Source organism: Mobula hypostoma, chromosome 2 (genome assembly GCF_963921235.1).
Source record: "Mobula hypostoma chromosome 2, sMobHyp1.1, whole genome shotgun sequence".
Classification (NCBI taxonomy): Eukaryota; Metazoa; Chordata; class Chondrichthyes; order Myliobatiformes; family Myliobatidae; genus Mobula; species Mobula hypostoma.
Window position 1 is genome coordinate 241,957,471 of NC_086098.1, and position 12,500 is coordinate 241,969,970.

Below are 12,500 nucleotides of genomic sequence, written 5' to 3' on the forward strand. Positions count from 1 at the left end.
CCCGCTGTCTCTTCCCTCTAACCCCCTCGCTCCCCCTCCCTTCTGTCTCTCTCCCCGTCACGTTCCCCCCCACCTCAGCCGGATCCAGCACCCTCTCGTGCATCAGCTGTTTCTTCGTCTCCTTTGGCAACAACGAGTCGGCCATGATCGCCCTGCTCTGCCTGTTCGGGGGAGTCAGCATCGCCTCCTGGAACGCACTCAACGTCCTCACCGTGGAGCTGTACCCGTCTGACAAACGGTAGGCTGGCCCCTCCTTCAGCACGTCCGTACTTCCTCCCCCCCCATCCCTCTTTCCACCTTCCCTCCATCTGTCTCTGGTTTCCCTCCAGCCCCCCTCACTCTCTCCCTCTCCCTCCGTCCCGTCTCCATCCCTTTAACCCCCAATCTTGCTCTCTCCATCCCCCTCATTCCCTCTACCTTCCCAGCACCCGTCTCTTCCACCCCTCCCTCCCTCTGACCCTCTCTCCCTTTGTCCCTCCCTCTCTCTGTCCATCCACCCCTCTGCTCATTCACTCCCTCACTACCTCCCTCCCCCACAGGCCTAGCCAGTAACCGTCTGTCTCCCCTCTCCCCGAGCAGGCCGGGCTGCTAACATCTCTCCCCTATCCCCTGGCAGGCCAGGCTGGTGTGCTCTCTCCCCTCTCCCCTAGCAGGCCTGGCTGATAACCTTCTACCTCCCCGCAGCCCTGATCGGTAACCTTTACTCTCCTACCTCCCCCCCGCAGGCCTGACCAGTAACCTTCTCTCTCCCCTCTCCTCCTGCAGGACCACGGCCTTCGGCTTCCTCAATGCCCTGTGCAAGTTGGCTGCCGTTCTGGGCATCAGCATCTTCCAGTCCTTCGTGGGCATCACCCGGGCCGTCCCCATCCTCCTGGCCTCAACCGCCCTGGCGCTCGGCAGCTACCTGGCCCTCAAACTGCCTGAGACCCGGGGCCTGGTCCTTCAGTGAGTCACTGGGGGCCGCCACGGCCTGTGTACATACACCCTCCCTCCCCCCTCCAACCTCCCCTCCTCCCTGTCGCACTGTGTCTGCCCCAGCATCCCCTTACCGACCACCTGCAGGCCTCAGGCTGGAGAGTCCCGGCGTCTGGTCTTTCCTCTGTCGATGAATCCTGCCACAATCACCCCTCCCCACCTCAGTCCACCGGGAGTTGGAGGTGTACCAGGTAGGGACTGTCCTGATGTCTGCTTCTCAGGCCTGTAAATGACAACCATGATTCTACCAGGCCCCATCCTGAGGCCAGTAAACAAGGCCAGCTACTCCGCCAGGCCCTATCCTGAGGTCGATTACTTTGGCAGGTTCCATCCTGGGCCTGATAAATAAGGCCTACTCTACCACACCCCATCCTGAGATCAACCACCTCACCAGGGTCCAAGCTGAGGCTGATAAATGAGGCCATCTACTCTGCCAGACCCTATCCTGAGGCCATCTACTCTGCTAGGCCCCATCCTGATGCCACCTACTCTGCTAGGCTCCATCCTGACGCCATCTACTCTGCCAGGCCCCATCCTAACACCATCTACTCTGCCAGGCCCCATCCTAACACCATCTACTCTGCCAGGCCCCATCCTGACGCCACCTACTCTGCCAGGCCCCATCCTGACGCCACCTACTCTGCCAGGCTCCATCCTGACGCCATCTACTCTGCCAGGCCCCATCCTGACGCCACCTACTCTGCCAGGCCCCATCCTGAGGCCATCTACTCTGCCAGGCCCCATCCTGAGGCCATCTACTCTGCCAGGCCCCATCCTGACGCCATCTACTCTGCCAGGCCCCATCCTGACGCCACCTACTCTGCCTGGCCCCATCCTGAGGCCATCTACTCTGCCAGGCCCCATCCTGACGCCATCTACTCTGCCAGGCCCCATCCTGATGCCATCTACTCTGCCAGGCCCCATCCTGAGGCCTTCTACTCTGCCAGGCCCCATCCTGATGCCATCTACTCTGCCAGGCCCCATCCTGATGCCATCTACTCTGCCAGGCCCTATCCTGAGGCCATCTACTCTGCCAGGCCCCATCTTGAGGCCATCTACTCTGCCAGGCCCCATCCTGACGCCACCTACTCTGCTAGGCCACATCCTAACGCCATCTACTCTGCCAGGCCCCATCCTGATGCCATCTACTCTGCCAGGCCCCATCCTAACGCCACCTACTCTGCCAGGCCCCATCCTGAGGCCATCTACTCTGCCAGGCCCCATCCTGATGCCACCTACTCTGCCAGGCCCCATCCTGAGGCCATCTGCTCTGCCAGGCCCCATCCTGAGGCCATCTGCTCTGCCAGGCCCCATCCTGATGCCATCTACTCTGCCAGGCCCCATCCTGAGGCCAATAAATAAGGCTTACCCTGTCAGGCACCATCCTCAGGCCAGCTGCCCCACCATGCCCCATCCTAAAGCTGACTAATCCGCCAGACCCACCCTGAAACTGACTGCCCTGCTGGGCCCCATCCTAAGGACAACCACCCCGCCGGGCCCAATCCTGAGGCCTAGACGTGTACGGGCACCATTTCCTCTTAGCACTATTGGGTCATGACCACACCCTGCTAGAGCTTTACCTCAAGCCTCAGCATTCCAACGCTCCCCCAGGCCCATCCCCAGGATGCTGTCCCACTCACAGTATCCAATTTCTTCCTGGGAGATGCTCCCGCAGGTCCTATTCGTGAGGCCTACCCCATGAGGCCCAGTCCCCAGCACTCTCTCCGTAGACCCAGCTGATGTGATCTATACAGTGACCCAACCCCTCTATCTCTGTTCTCAGACAATCTGTGTGCAGTTTCTAGCCGTGTAACCGTTCGGAGTGTCTGTTGATGACCCCCCCCCACCCCAGCCCCGTCGGAAACAGGGGGGAGGGGACAGGGGCGGGAGTCTTGGGGAGCAGATTCTACACCTGCCCCTACCTAAAGTAACTGGTAACTATCACAACCTGCCGAGGTACCATCCCTGGTTGATCACTAACCTGGTCACTGCTAACTAACTGCTTGCCCCTAATCTGGTTTCAAATCACCAGTTATTCCAGATTATAGAGCCAAGTAACCATCTCTAACAAGATCTAACTAATCAACATCCTCCCTAACCAATCCCATCTACCAGTCCATAAGCACACCTACTGATGACTAATCCAACCCAACTAACAAGCTGGCCCCTACCCAGACCCGACTAATCAGCGACTCCATCTACTGACCCATCTCTAACCAGACCTAATTAATAATCATCATTCTTAACTAATCCCAACTACCGGACTCGACCCACATTCAATGATGCCTAACCCAACGAGTGGATGGTCCCTAATCAGACCTAACGAACGTGTTGGTCCCTAACCAAGTCCAACTAATGAGCCAATCCACAAACAGATCCAAATAACCAGACCAAACCTACCAGCCAATCCTTAACCAGCTCCAGGTAGTCTAACCAGAATCTGGTTAGCCAGTTGCATTCTGACCAGAACCAACCAACTAGGCAGTCAACCAGAACCTAGTTAACCAGTTGGTCTAGAACATGACCAAAAGTTAACTAGGCGGTCTAGCTAGAACCCAGGTAACCAGTTGCTCTGTAGCCTCACAGAGACAGTGCCGGATTATGTCTAGACACATGTCTGGGTCCCGGTTTACACCATCTAGCCAGAGTCTCCCCCCCTCCCCAGCCGTCTGCCTCCACAAAGTGAAGGGCCACAGGAAGAGGGAAGAGTGGAAAATGACTCGGAAGTGTTTAACGCAGGGGTGGGGAGACTCATCCAGGAAACAACCTCCCGCAGTCCCCTCCCCTGCCCAGCCCCAGTGACTTTTGAACTGGTGAGTGAAGCCTCGACCGCTGGTTCTAGCACCGTCCCCAGTGGCCGAGATTTCTTTCCCCTACCGCGTGTCCTGTTGTGACTCTCAGTACAGTTCTGACCTTTGAGTGGTGTAGAATTAGCGTGTCTGTGCGTGAGCGTGAGTGCGTGTGAGTGTGTGTGAATTCTGTGCTGTTCCTTTGTAACAGGGTTGGTGTCTGTGTACAAACAAGCCTTGTGGTAGTTGGAGAACTTGATGTGTAGTTTCAGGTGTGTCGTGTTCTCGTGGTGTGTTGGAATTTAACTGTTTTCTATAATATTTTAAAAAAGCCAAGAATGGCACAAAAATCCACTTCAAACAGTAGCACAATAAATGAACAGATGATAAGACTGGTCTGGTTTTTTTTCGGGGGGGGGGACGCGATTGAACAAAGAAAAATACAGGCCTTTTGGCCCACAGTGTGGACTGACGTGTTAAACTAATCTGCCCACACGAGGTCCAAGTCTGCATATTCCACCATGGACACCGAGCCTCCCAACTACCAAGGACACCTTCAAGGGTCAATGCCTCAAAAAGGCAGCATCCATCATGGAGGGCCCCCATCACCCAGGACGTGCCCTCTTCCCATCACTACCATCAAGGAGGAGGTACAGAAACCTGAAGACACTCACTCAACGACTCACCAACAGCTTCTTCCCCTCTAAAATCGGATCTCTGAATGGGCAATTAATCCATGAAAGTTGCCTTCTTTTTTGCCCAAACACAAGAAATTCTGCAGATGCTGGAAATCTGAAGCAACACACACAAGATGCTGGCTGAACTCGGCATCTATGGAAATGAATAAACACAAGACTGGTTCCAACGATTCAGCGGATGCCAGTTCCAACGACCCCAGACACCTTCAAACTGCTGATTGTGCAACCTCTATCTCCAGCTCCAACCTCGACCCTGACCGACAGCATCTCCAGGCCGGGTCTTCACGTGCTGCCACCAGGAACCCCTGTCTCCCCTTCCCCTACCACCACCCTGCAATCCCGTGTGTTTCAGGCCCCAACACCAGCTCTTGGGGCCTTGGAGACTTCATCTTCCTCCCACCCCACCATCCCTGAAAACCCCAACCCTCCCCTCTCCTCAGACACCATCAACCATCTAGCCTCCTTCCCCCCCCCCCCCAAAGCCTTGCTCTCATCCACACCAGGTCTTCACTATTCCCTCAGACATTCCCCTCTCTGAGACACAACATACAGTCCTCGGTATGGGCCTCACCTTTGTCCTCCCGTGCCTACACCATCTGCCATGATGCTGAGCTCTTCTGCCGCCTACGTCACCGTGCCTACTTCTTTGGCAAGGACTCCCCACCCCGCACCGATGTCCCCTTCACCCGTCTTCAACCTTCCTCCGCTTCCTGGACTCCCTACTCTGGCCTTCTGTCTGCTCTGGAGCTTTTCATTGGCAACTGCTGACGGGACATCAACTGTCTCGACTTCTCCACTCTTCTCTCCAATTGCAATGTCACTCGCTCTGAGTGCTCTGCTCGCCACTCTCTCCGCGCTAATCCTAACCTCACCATCAAACCCGCGGATAAGGGGGGGCTGCTGTAGTAGTCTGGCAGGTTGACCTCTACCTTGCTGAAGCCAGGCGGCAACTCTCAGAGACCTCTTCCTGACCCCACTAAGGAACACCAGGCCATTGTCTCCTACACATCACTGTCACTGACCTTATTAGCTGTGGGGATCTCCCTTCCACTGCTACCCTTGCCCCATTCCAACTGTTTCTGCCTCCTACCCAAGATCCACAAACCTGCTTGTCCAGGTAGAGCTATTGTTTCAGCTTGTTCCTGCCCCATCGGATTCATATTGGCATACCTCGACTTCGTTTAATCCCCCCTGGTTCAGTCCCTCCCCACCTACATCCGTGACACCTCACATGCTCGCGATCTTTCAGTGACTTTAAGTTCCCTGGCTCTGATTGTCTCGTTTTCTCTTTGGATATCCAGCCCCTGCACACCTCCTTCCCCCACCAGGAGGGCCTCAAAGCTCTCCACTTCTTTCTGCATAACAGACCCAACCAGTTCCCCTCTACCACTACTCTCCTCCGTCTGGCGGAACTGGTCCTCGCCCTCAATAATTTCTCCTTCAGCTCCTTCCACCTCCTTCAAGCAGAAGGTGTAGTCATGGGCATGGGTCCCAGCTATGCCTGCCTGTTTGTCGGCTGCATGGGGCAGTCTATGTTTCAAGCCTACACTGATGTCTGTCCTGCTCTTTTCCTACGCCACATTGATGACTGCATTGGTGCTGCTTCCTGCACCCATGCAGAGCTCGTCAACTTCATCAACTTTGCCTCCAACTTCCACCCTGCCCTCAAATTCACCTGGTCCATTTCCCTCCTTTTTCTCAATGTCTCTGTCTCTATCTCTAGAGACAGCTTATCTACTGATGTCTATTACAAACACACAGGCTCTCACAGCTACATGGACCATACCTCTTCCCACCCTGTCACCTGTAAAAATGCCATTCCCTTCTCTCAATTCCTCCATCGCATCTGCTTTTACAATGCTTTTCGTTCCAGAACTACTGAGATGTCCTCCTTCAAAGAAAGGGGCTTCCCTTCCTCCACCCTCAACGCTGCCCTCAACCCTATCTCTTCCATTTTGTGCACATCACCCTTCACCCCATCCTCCCGCCATCCCACCAGGTAGAGTTCCCCTTGTCCTCACCTACCACCCCACCAGCCTCTGCATCCAGCACATTATCCTCTGTAACTTCCGCCACCTCCGATGGGATCCCACCACCAAGGACATCTTTGCCTCACCTCCCCCCCCACCCCATTTTCCACAGGAATCACTCTCTATGTGACTTCCTTGGCCACTTGTCCCTCCTCACCGATCTCCCTCCTGGTACTTACCCTTGCAAGCGGAACAAGTGCTACACCTCCTCCCTCACTATCATTCAGGGCCCCAAACAGTCCTTCCAGGTGAGGCGACACTTCACCTGTGAGTCTGTTGGGATCATCTCCTGTATCCGGTGCTCCCAAAGTGGTCTCCTGTATTTCAGCGACACCCAACGTAGTTAGGGAGATCGCTTCGCCAAGCACCTACACTCCATCCACCAGAAAAAGCAGGATTCCCTCGGTGGCTACCCATTTCAATTCTACTTCTCACTCCCATTCCGACACGTCGGTCTCCGGCCTCCTGCACTGCTGCAATGAGGCCACACTCAGGTTGGAGGAGCAACACCTTAAATTCCATCTGGGTAGCCTCCAATCTGATGGCATGAACATTGGTTTCTTGAACTTTTGGTAATTGTGCCCCCCCCCACCTCCTTCACCATTCCCCATCTCCTTTTCCCTCTGTCACCTCATCTCCTTGCCCGGCCATCACCTCCCTCTGGTGCTCCTCCCCCTTTTCGTTCTTCCATGGCCTTCAGATTACCTTCTCCAGCCCTTTCTCTCTTTGTCCAATTAACTTCCCAGCTCTTTACTTCACCCCCCACTTCCTGGTTTCATCTATCACCTACTACCTTGTACTTCTTCCCCCCCCCCTCCCCTGCCCCCTCTTATTCTGTCATCTTCTTTTTACTCTTCTCCATAGATGCTGCCTGACCTGCTGAGTTCTTCCAGCATTTTGTGTGAGTTGTTGCTGTTTCTTCCTTCAATTTTCCACTACTATGTTTAATTTTCTTTTTTATATATACTTATCATCATTTATAGTTTTTATGTATTGCAATGTACTGCTGCCACAAAACAACAGACTTCATGACATACGCCAGTAACATTCCCCAGGCAGTAAGACCCAGTCAACACCTCCACCAGGACTTTATCATTTCCAATCAGTCACCTTACGCATAGTGTCCCTTTACGGGCACACAATCAATCTACATACATAAGCTATCTTATGTATTTATATTTATTGTGTTTTAAATATTATTATTGGATGGCTCAGGGGCAGGAATGGTTACTTCGAGTGCCAGGCTTTAGATGTTTCAGAAAGGACAGGGAGGGAGGCAAAAGAGGTGGGGGCGTGGCACTGTTGATCAGAGATAGTGTCACGGCTGCAGAAAAAGAGGAAGTCATGGAGGGATTGTCTACAGTGTCTGTGGGTGAAGGTTAGGAACAGGAAGGGGCCAATAACTCTACTGGATGTTTTTTATAGACCACCCATTAGTAACTGGGACATCGAGGAGCAGATAGGGAGACAGATTCTGGAAAGGTGTAAAAATAACAGGGTTGTCATGGTGGGAGATTTTAATTTCCCAAATATTGATTGGCATTTCCTTAGAGTGAGGGGTTTTAAATGGGGTGGAGTTTATTAGGTGTGTTCAGGAAGGTTTCTTGACACAATATGTAGATAAGCCTACAAAAGGAGAGGCTGTACTTGATCTGGTATTGGGAAATGAACCTGGTCAGGTGTCAGATCTCTCAGTGGGAGAGCATTTTGGAGATAGTGATCACAATTCTATCTCCTTAACCATAGTATTGGAGAGGGATAGGTACAGACAAGTTAGGAAAGCGTTTATTTGGAGTAAGGGGAAATATGAGGCTATCTGGCAGGAACTTGGAAGCATAAATTGGGAACAGATGTTCTCAGGGAAATGTATGGAAGAAATGTGGCAAATGTTCAGGGAAATATATTTGCATGGAGTTCTGCATAGGTACTGTACATTCCAATGAGACAGGGAAAGGATGGTGGGGTACAGGAACCGTGGTGTACAAAGGCTGTTGTAAATCTAGTCAAGAAGAAAAGAAGAGCTTATGAAAGGTTTGAAAAACTGGGTAATGATAGAGATCTAGAAGATTATAAGGCTAGCAGGAAGGATCTTAAGAATGAAATTAGGAGAGTCAGAAGGGGCCAAGAGAAGGCCTTGGCGGACAGGATTAAGGAAAACCCCAAGGCATTGTACAAGTATAAGAAGAGCAAGAGGATAAGTTGTGAGAGAATAGGACTAATCAAGTGTGACAGTGGAAAACTGTGTATGGAACTGGAGGAAATAACAGAGGTATTTAATGAGTACTTTGCTTCAGTATTCACTACAGAAAAGGATCTTGGCAATTGTAGGGATGACCTGCAGCAGACTGAAAAGCTTGAGCATATAGATATTAAGAAAGAGGATGTGCTGGAGCTTTTGGAAAGCCTCAAGTTGGATAAGTCACTGGGACAAAATGAGATGTACCCAGGCTACTGTGGGAGGCAAGGGTGGAAATTGCTGAGCCTCTGGCGATGATCTTTGCATCATCAATGGGGATGGGAGAGGTTCCAGAGGATTGGAGGGTTGCAGATGTTGTTCCATTATTCAAGAAAGGGAGTAGAGATAGCCCAGGAAATTATAGACCAGTGAGTCTTACTTCAGTGTTTGGTAAGTTGATGGAAAGGATCCTGAGAGGCAGGATTTATGAATATTTGGAGAGGTATAATATAATTAGGAATAGTCAGCATGGCTTTGTCAAAGGCAGGACGTGCCTTACGAGCCTGATGGAATTTTGCAAAGATGTGACTCAATAGATTGATGAAGGTAGAGCAGTAGATGTAGTGTATATGGATTTCAGCAAGGCATTTCACAAGGTACCCCATGGCAGGCTTATTGAGAAAGTATGGGTTTCAAGGGGACATTGCTTTGTGGATCCAGAATTGGTTTGCCCACAGAAGGCAAAGAGTGGTTGTGGACGGGTCATACTCTGCATGGAGGCCAGTGACTAGTGGTGTGCCTCAGGGATCTGTTCTGGGACCTCTACTCTTTGTGATTTTTATAAGTGACCCGGATGAGGAATTAGAAGGGTGGGTTAGTAAGTTTGCTGATGACATAAGAACAAAAAGCATAAAAGCAGGAGTAGGCCATCCGGCCCATCGAGCCATTCAATAAGATCATGGCTGATCTGTCTGTAAATTCAGCTCCATCTACCTGCATTTTCCCCATAACCCTTCATTCCGCTATTATGTAAAAATCTATCTAACTGTATCTTAAATATATTTAGTGAAGAAGCCTCAATTGCTTCCCTGGGCAGAGAATTCCACAGATTCACCACTCTCTGGGAAAAACAGTTTCTCCTCATCTCCATCCTAAATCTTCTCCCCGAATCTTCAGACAATGTCCTCTCGTTCTAGTCTCACCTACCAATGGAAACAGCTTTCCTACTTCAATCTTATCTGTTACTTTCAAAATTTTGTATGTTTCTATAACATCCCCCTCATTCTTCTGAATTCCAGAGAGTATAGCCCCAGGGGACTCGATTTCTCCTCATAGACCCCTTCATCTCTGGAATCAACCTGGTGAACCTCCTCTGCACTGCCTCCAAAGTTGTATATCCTTCTTCAAGTATGGAGACCAGAACTGCACACAGTACTCCAGGTGCGGCCTCACCAGTACCCTGTGTAGTTGCAGCATGACCTCCCTGCTCTTGAATTCAATCCCTCTAGCAATGAAGGCAAACATTCCATTTGCCTTCTTAATAACCTGTTGTACCTGCAAGCCAACTTTTTGCAATTCATGCACAAGCATTCCCAAGTCCCTCCACACAACAGCATGCTGCAATCTTTCACCATTTAAATAATAATCTGCTCTTCTATTAATCCTTCCAAAGTGGATGATCTCGCATTTACCAATGTTGTATTCCATCAGCCAGACCTTGGCCCACTCACTCAACCTATCTATTATCCCTCTGCAGACTCCCACATCCTCTGTACAATTTGCTTTTCCACTCAGTTTAGTGTCATCAGCAAATTTTGCTATGCTACACTCAGTCCCCTTTTCCAAATCATCAATGTAAATGGTAAACATCCGCGGGCCCAGCACCGACCCCTGCGGCACCCCACTCACCACTGACTGCAACCGGAGAAATACCCATTCATACCAACTCTCTGCCTTCCATCGGTTAACCAATCCACTATCCATGCCAATACACTTCCTCCAACTCCATGCATCCATATCTTATTTATAAGTCTCTTGTGCGGCACCTTATCAAATGCCTTCTGGAAATCCAAGCATACGACATCCACCTGTTCCCCTCTATCCACTCCACTCATTATGTCCTCAAAGAACTCCAGTAAGTTTGTCAAACAGGACCTGCCCTTTCTGAATCCATGCTGCGTCTGTCTAATGGAACCAGTGCTTTTTAAGTGTTTTGCTATTTCTTCCTTAATGACAGCTTCAAACATCTTCCCGACCACAGATGTCAAGCTAACTGGCCTATGGTTGCCCGCGTTTTGCCTACGTCCTTTTTTAAAAAGTGGCATGATATTTGCTGTCTTCCAATCCGCCGGGACCTGCCCAGAGTCTAGAGAATTTTGGTAAATGATTACCAACATGTCCACTATAACCTCCACCAATTCCTTCAGCACCCCGGGATGCATCCCATCAGGACCAAGTGACTTATCTACCTTCAGGCCCTCTAGTTTGCTCATCACTATCTCCTCAGTGACAGTGATTTTATCGAAGTCCTCACCTCCCATTTCGTCCATGTCATCATTCCTTGGCATATTAGACATGTCCTCCACCATGAAGACTGACACAAAATAGTCCTTCAATGCCTCAGCCATTTCCTTACCACCCAATATTAATTTCCCCTTCTGGTCTTCCAAGGGACCTATGTTGACTTTAGCCACCCTCTTCTGCTTTATATATTTATAAAAACTTCTGCTGTTTTTATACTTCGTGCTAATTTACTTTCATACTCTATCTTCCCTTTTCTTATTTCTTGTTTAGTGGTTCTTTGTTGCTTTTTAAAGTTTTCCCAATCCTCCAGTCTCCCACTACTCTTTGTGACTTTACACACAAGCTTTTAATTTGATACTATCTTTTATTTCCTTAGTTACGCAAGGCTGGGTCTCCCCACACTTACTGTCCTTACTTTTGACTGGAATATACTTTTGTTGAGCACTGTGAAAATCTCTTTGAAAGTATTCCACTGTTCCTCAACTGTCCAACCTAATAGCTTGTGCTCCCAATCCACATTAGCCATCTCCTCCCTCATCCTGTTGTAGTCTCCCCTGTTCAAGCATAATACACTAGTTTTAGATCTAACTATTTCATCCTCATCTGAATGCGAAATTCAATCATACTATGATCACTCTTACCGAGAGGATCCCTGACTACAAGATTGTTAATCTTACCTGTCTCAGTGCACAGGACTAGATCTAAGATAGTATTTGCCCTTGTAGGTTCACTAACATGCTGCTCAAGAAAGCCGTCACGGATGCATTCTATGAAGTCCTCCTCAAGACTTCCTTGACCAACCTGATTCACCCAATCTACGTGGAATTTAAAATCCCCCATGACAACTGCCGTTCTGTTCTTACAAGCCCCAGGTATTTCTTGGTTAATCGCCTCCGCCACTGCAATGTTTTTATTAGGTGGCCTATAGACAACACCCACCAGTGATTTTTTCCCTTTACAATTCTTAATCTCTACCCAGATAGACTCAACATTCTGCTCCGTAGACCTCATATCGTCTCTCACAATCGTCCTGATCTCATCCCTAATCAAGAGCACCATCCCACCTCCTTTGCCCTCCTGCCTTTCTTTCTGTATTATCTGATACTCTTGGGTATTTAATTCCCAGTCATCTCCACCTTGCAACCAGGTTTCTGTAATGGCCACTAAACCATATGCCTTGGTACTGATCTGTGTCACAAGTTCACTGACCTTGTTTCTAATACTACGGGCATTTAGATAAAGTGCCCTTATACTCATTGTCCTTTTAGAATCTAGTGACCTATGCAATTTTTGCTTTTAACTTTTATGC

General features: G+C 50.1%; 1 protein-coding gene across 7 annotated transcripts in view; it reads left to right on the plus strand.

Annotated features, from left to right (window-relative positions):
• The window catches only part of LOC134343001 (synaptic vesicle glycoprotein 2A-like), a 65,017-nt gene extending 63,676 nt beyond the window's left edge, over positions 1-1,341 (plus strand). For all 7 annotated transcript variants that reach the window (XM_063041787.1, XM_063041788.1, XM_063041793.1 and 4 more), the window contains 2 exons: positions 79-238; positions 766-1,341. In XM_063041787.1, the coding sequence (XP_062897857.1) occupies positions 79-238; positions 766-949 (344 nt within the window). In that variant the 3' untranslated portion in view covers positions 950-1,341. The remainder of the gene's footprint in view (positions 1-78; positions 239-765) is intronic.
• The last annotated feature ends 11,159 nt before the right edge of the window (positions 1,342-12,500 follow it).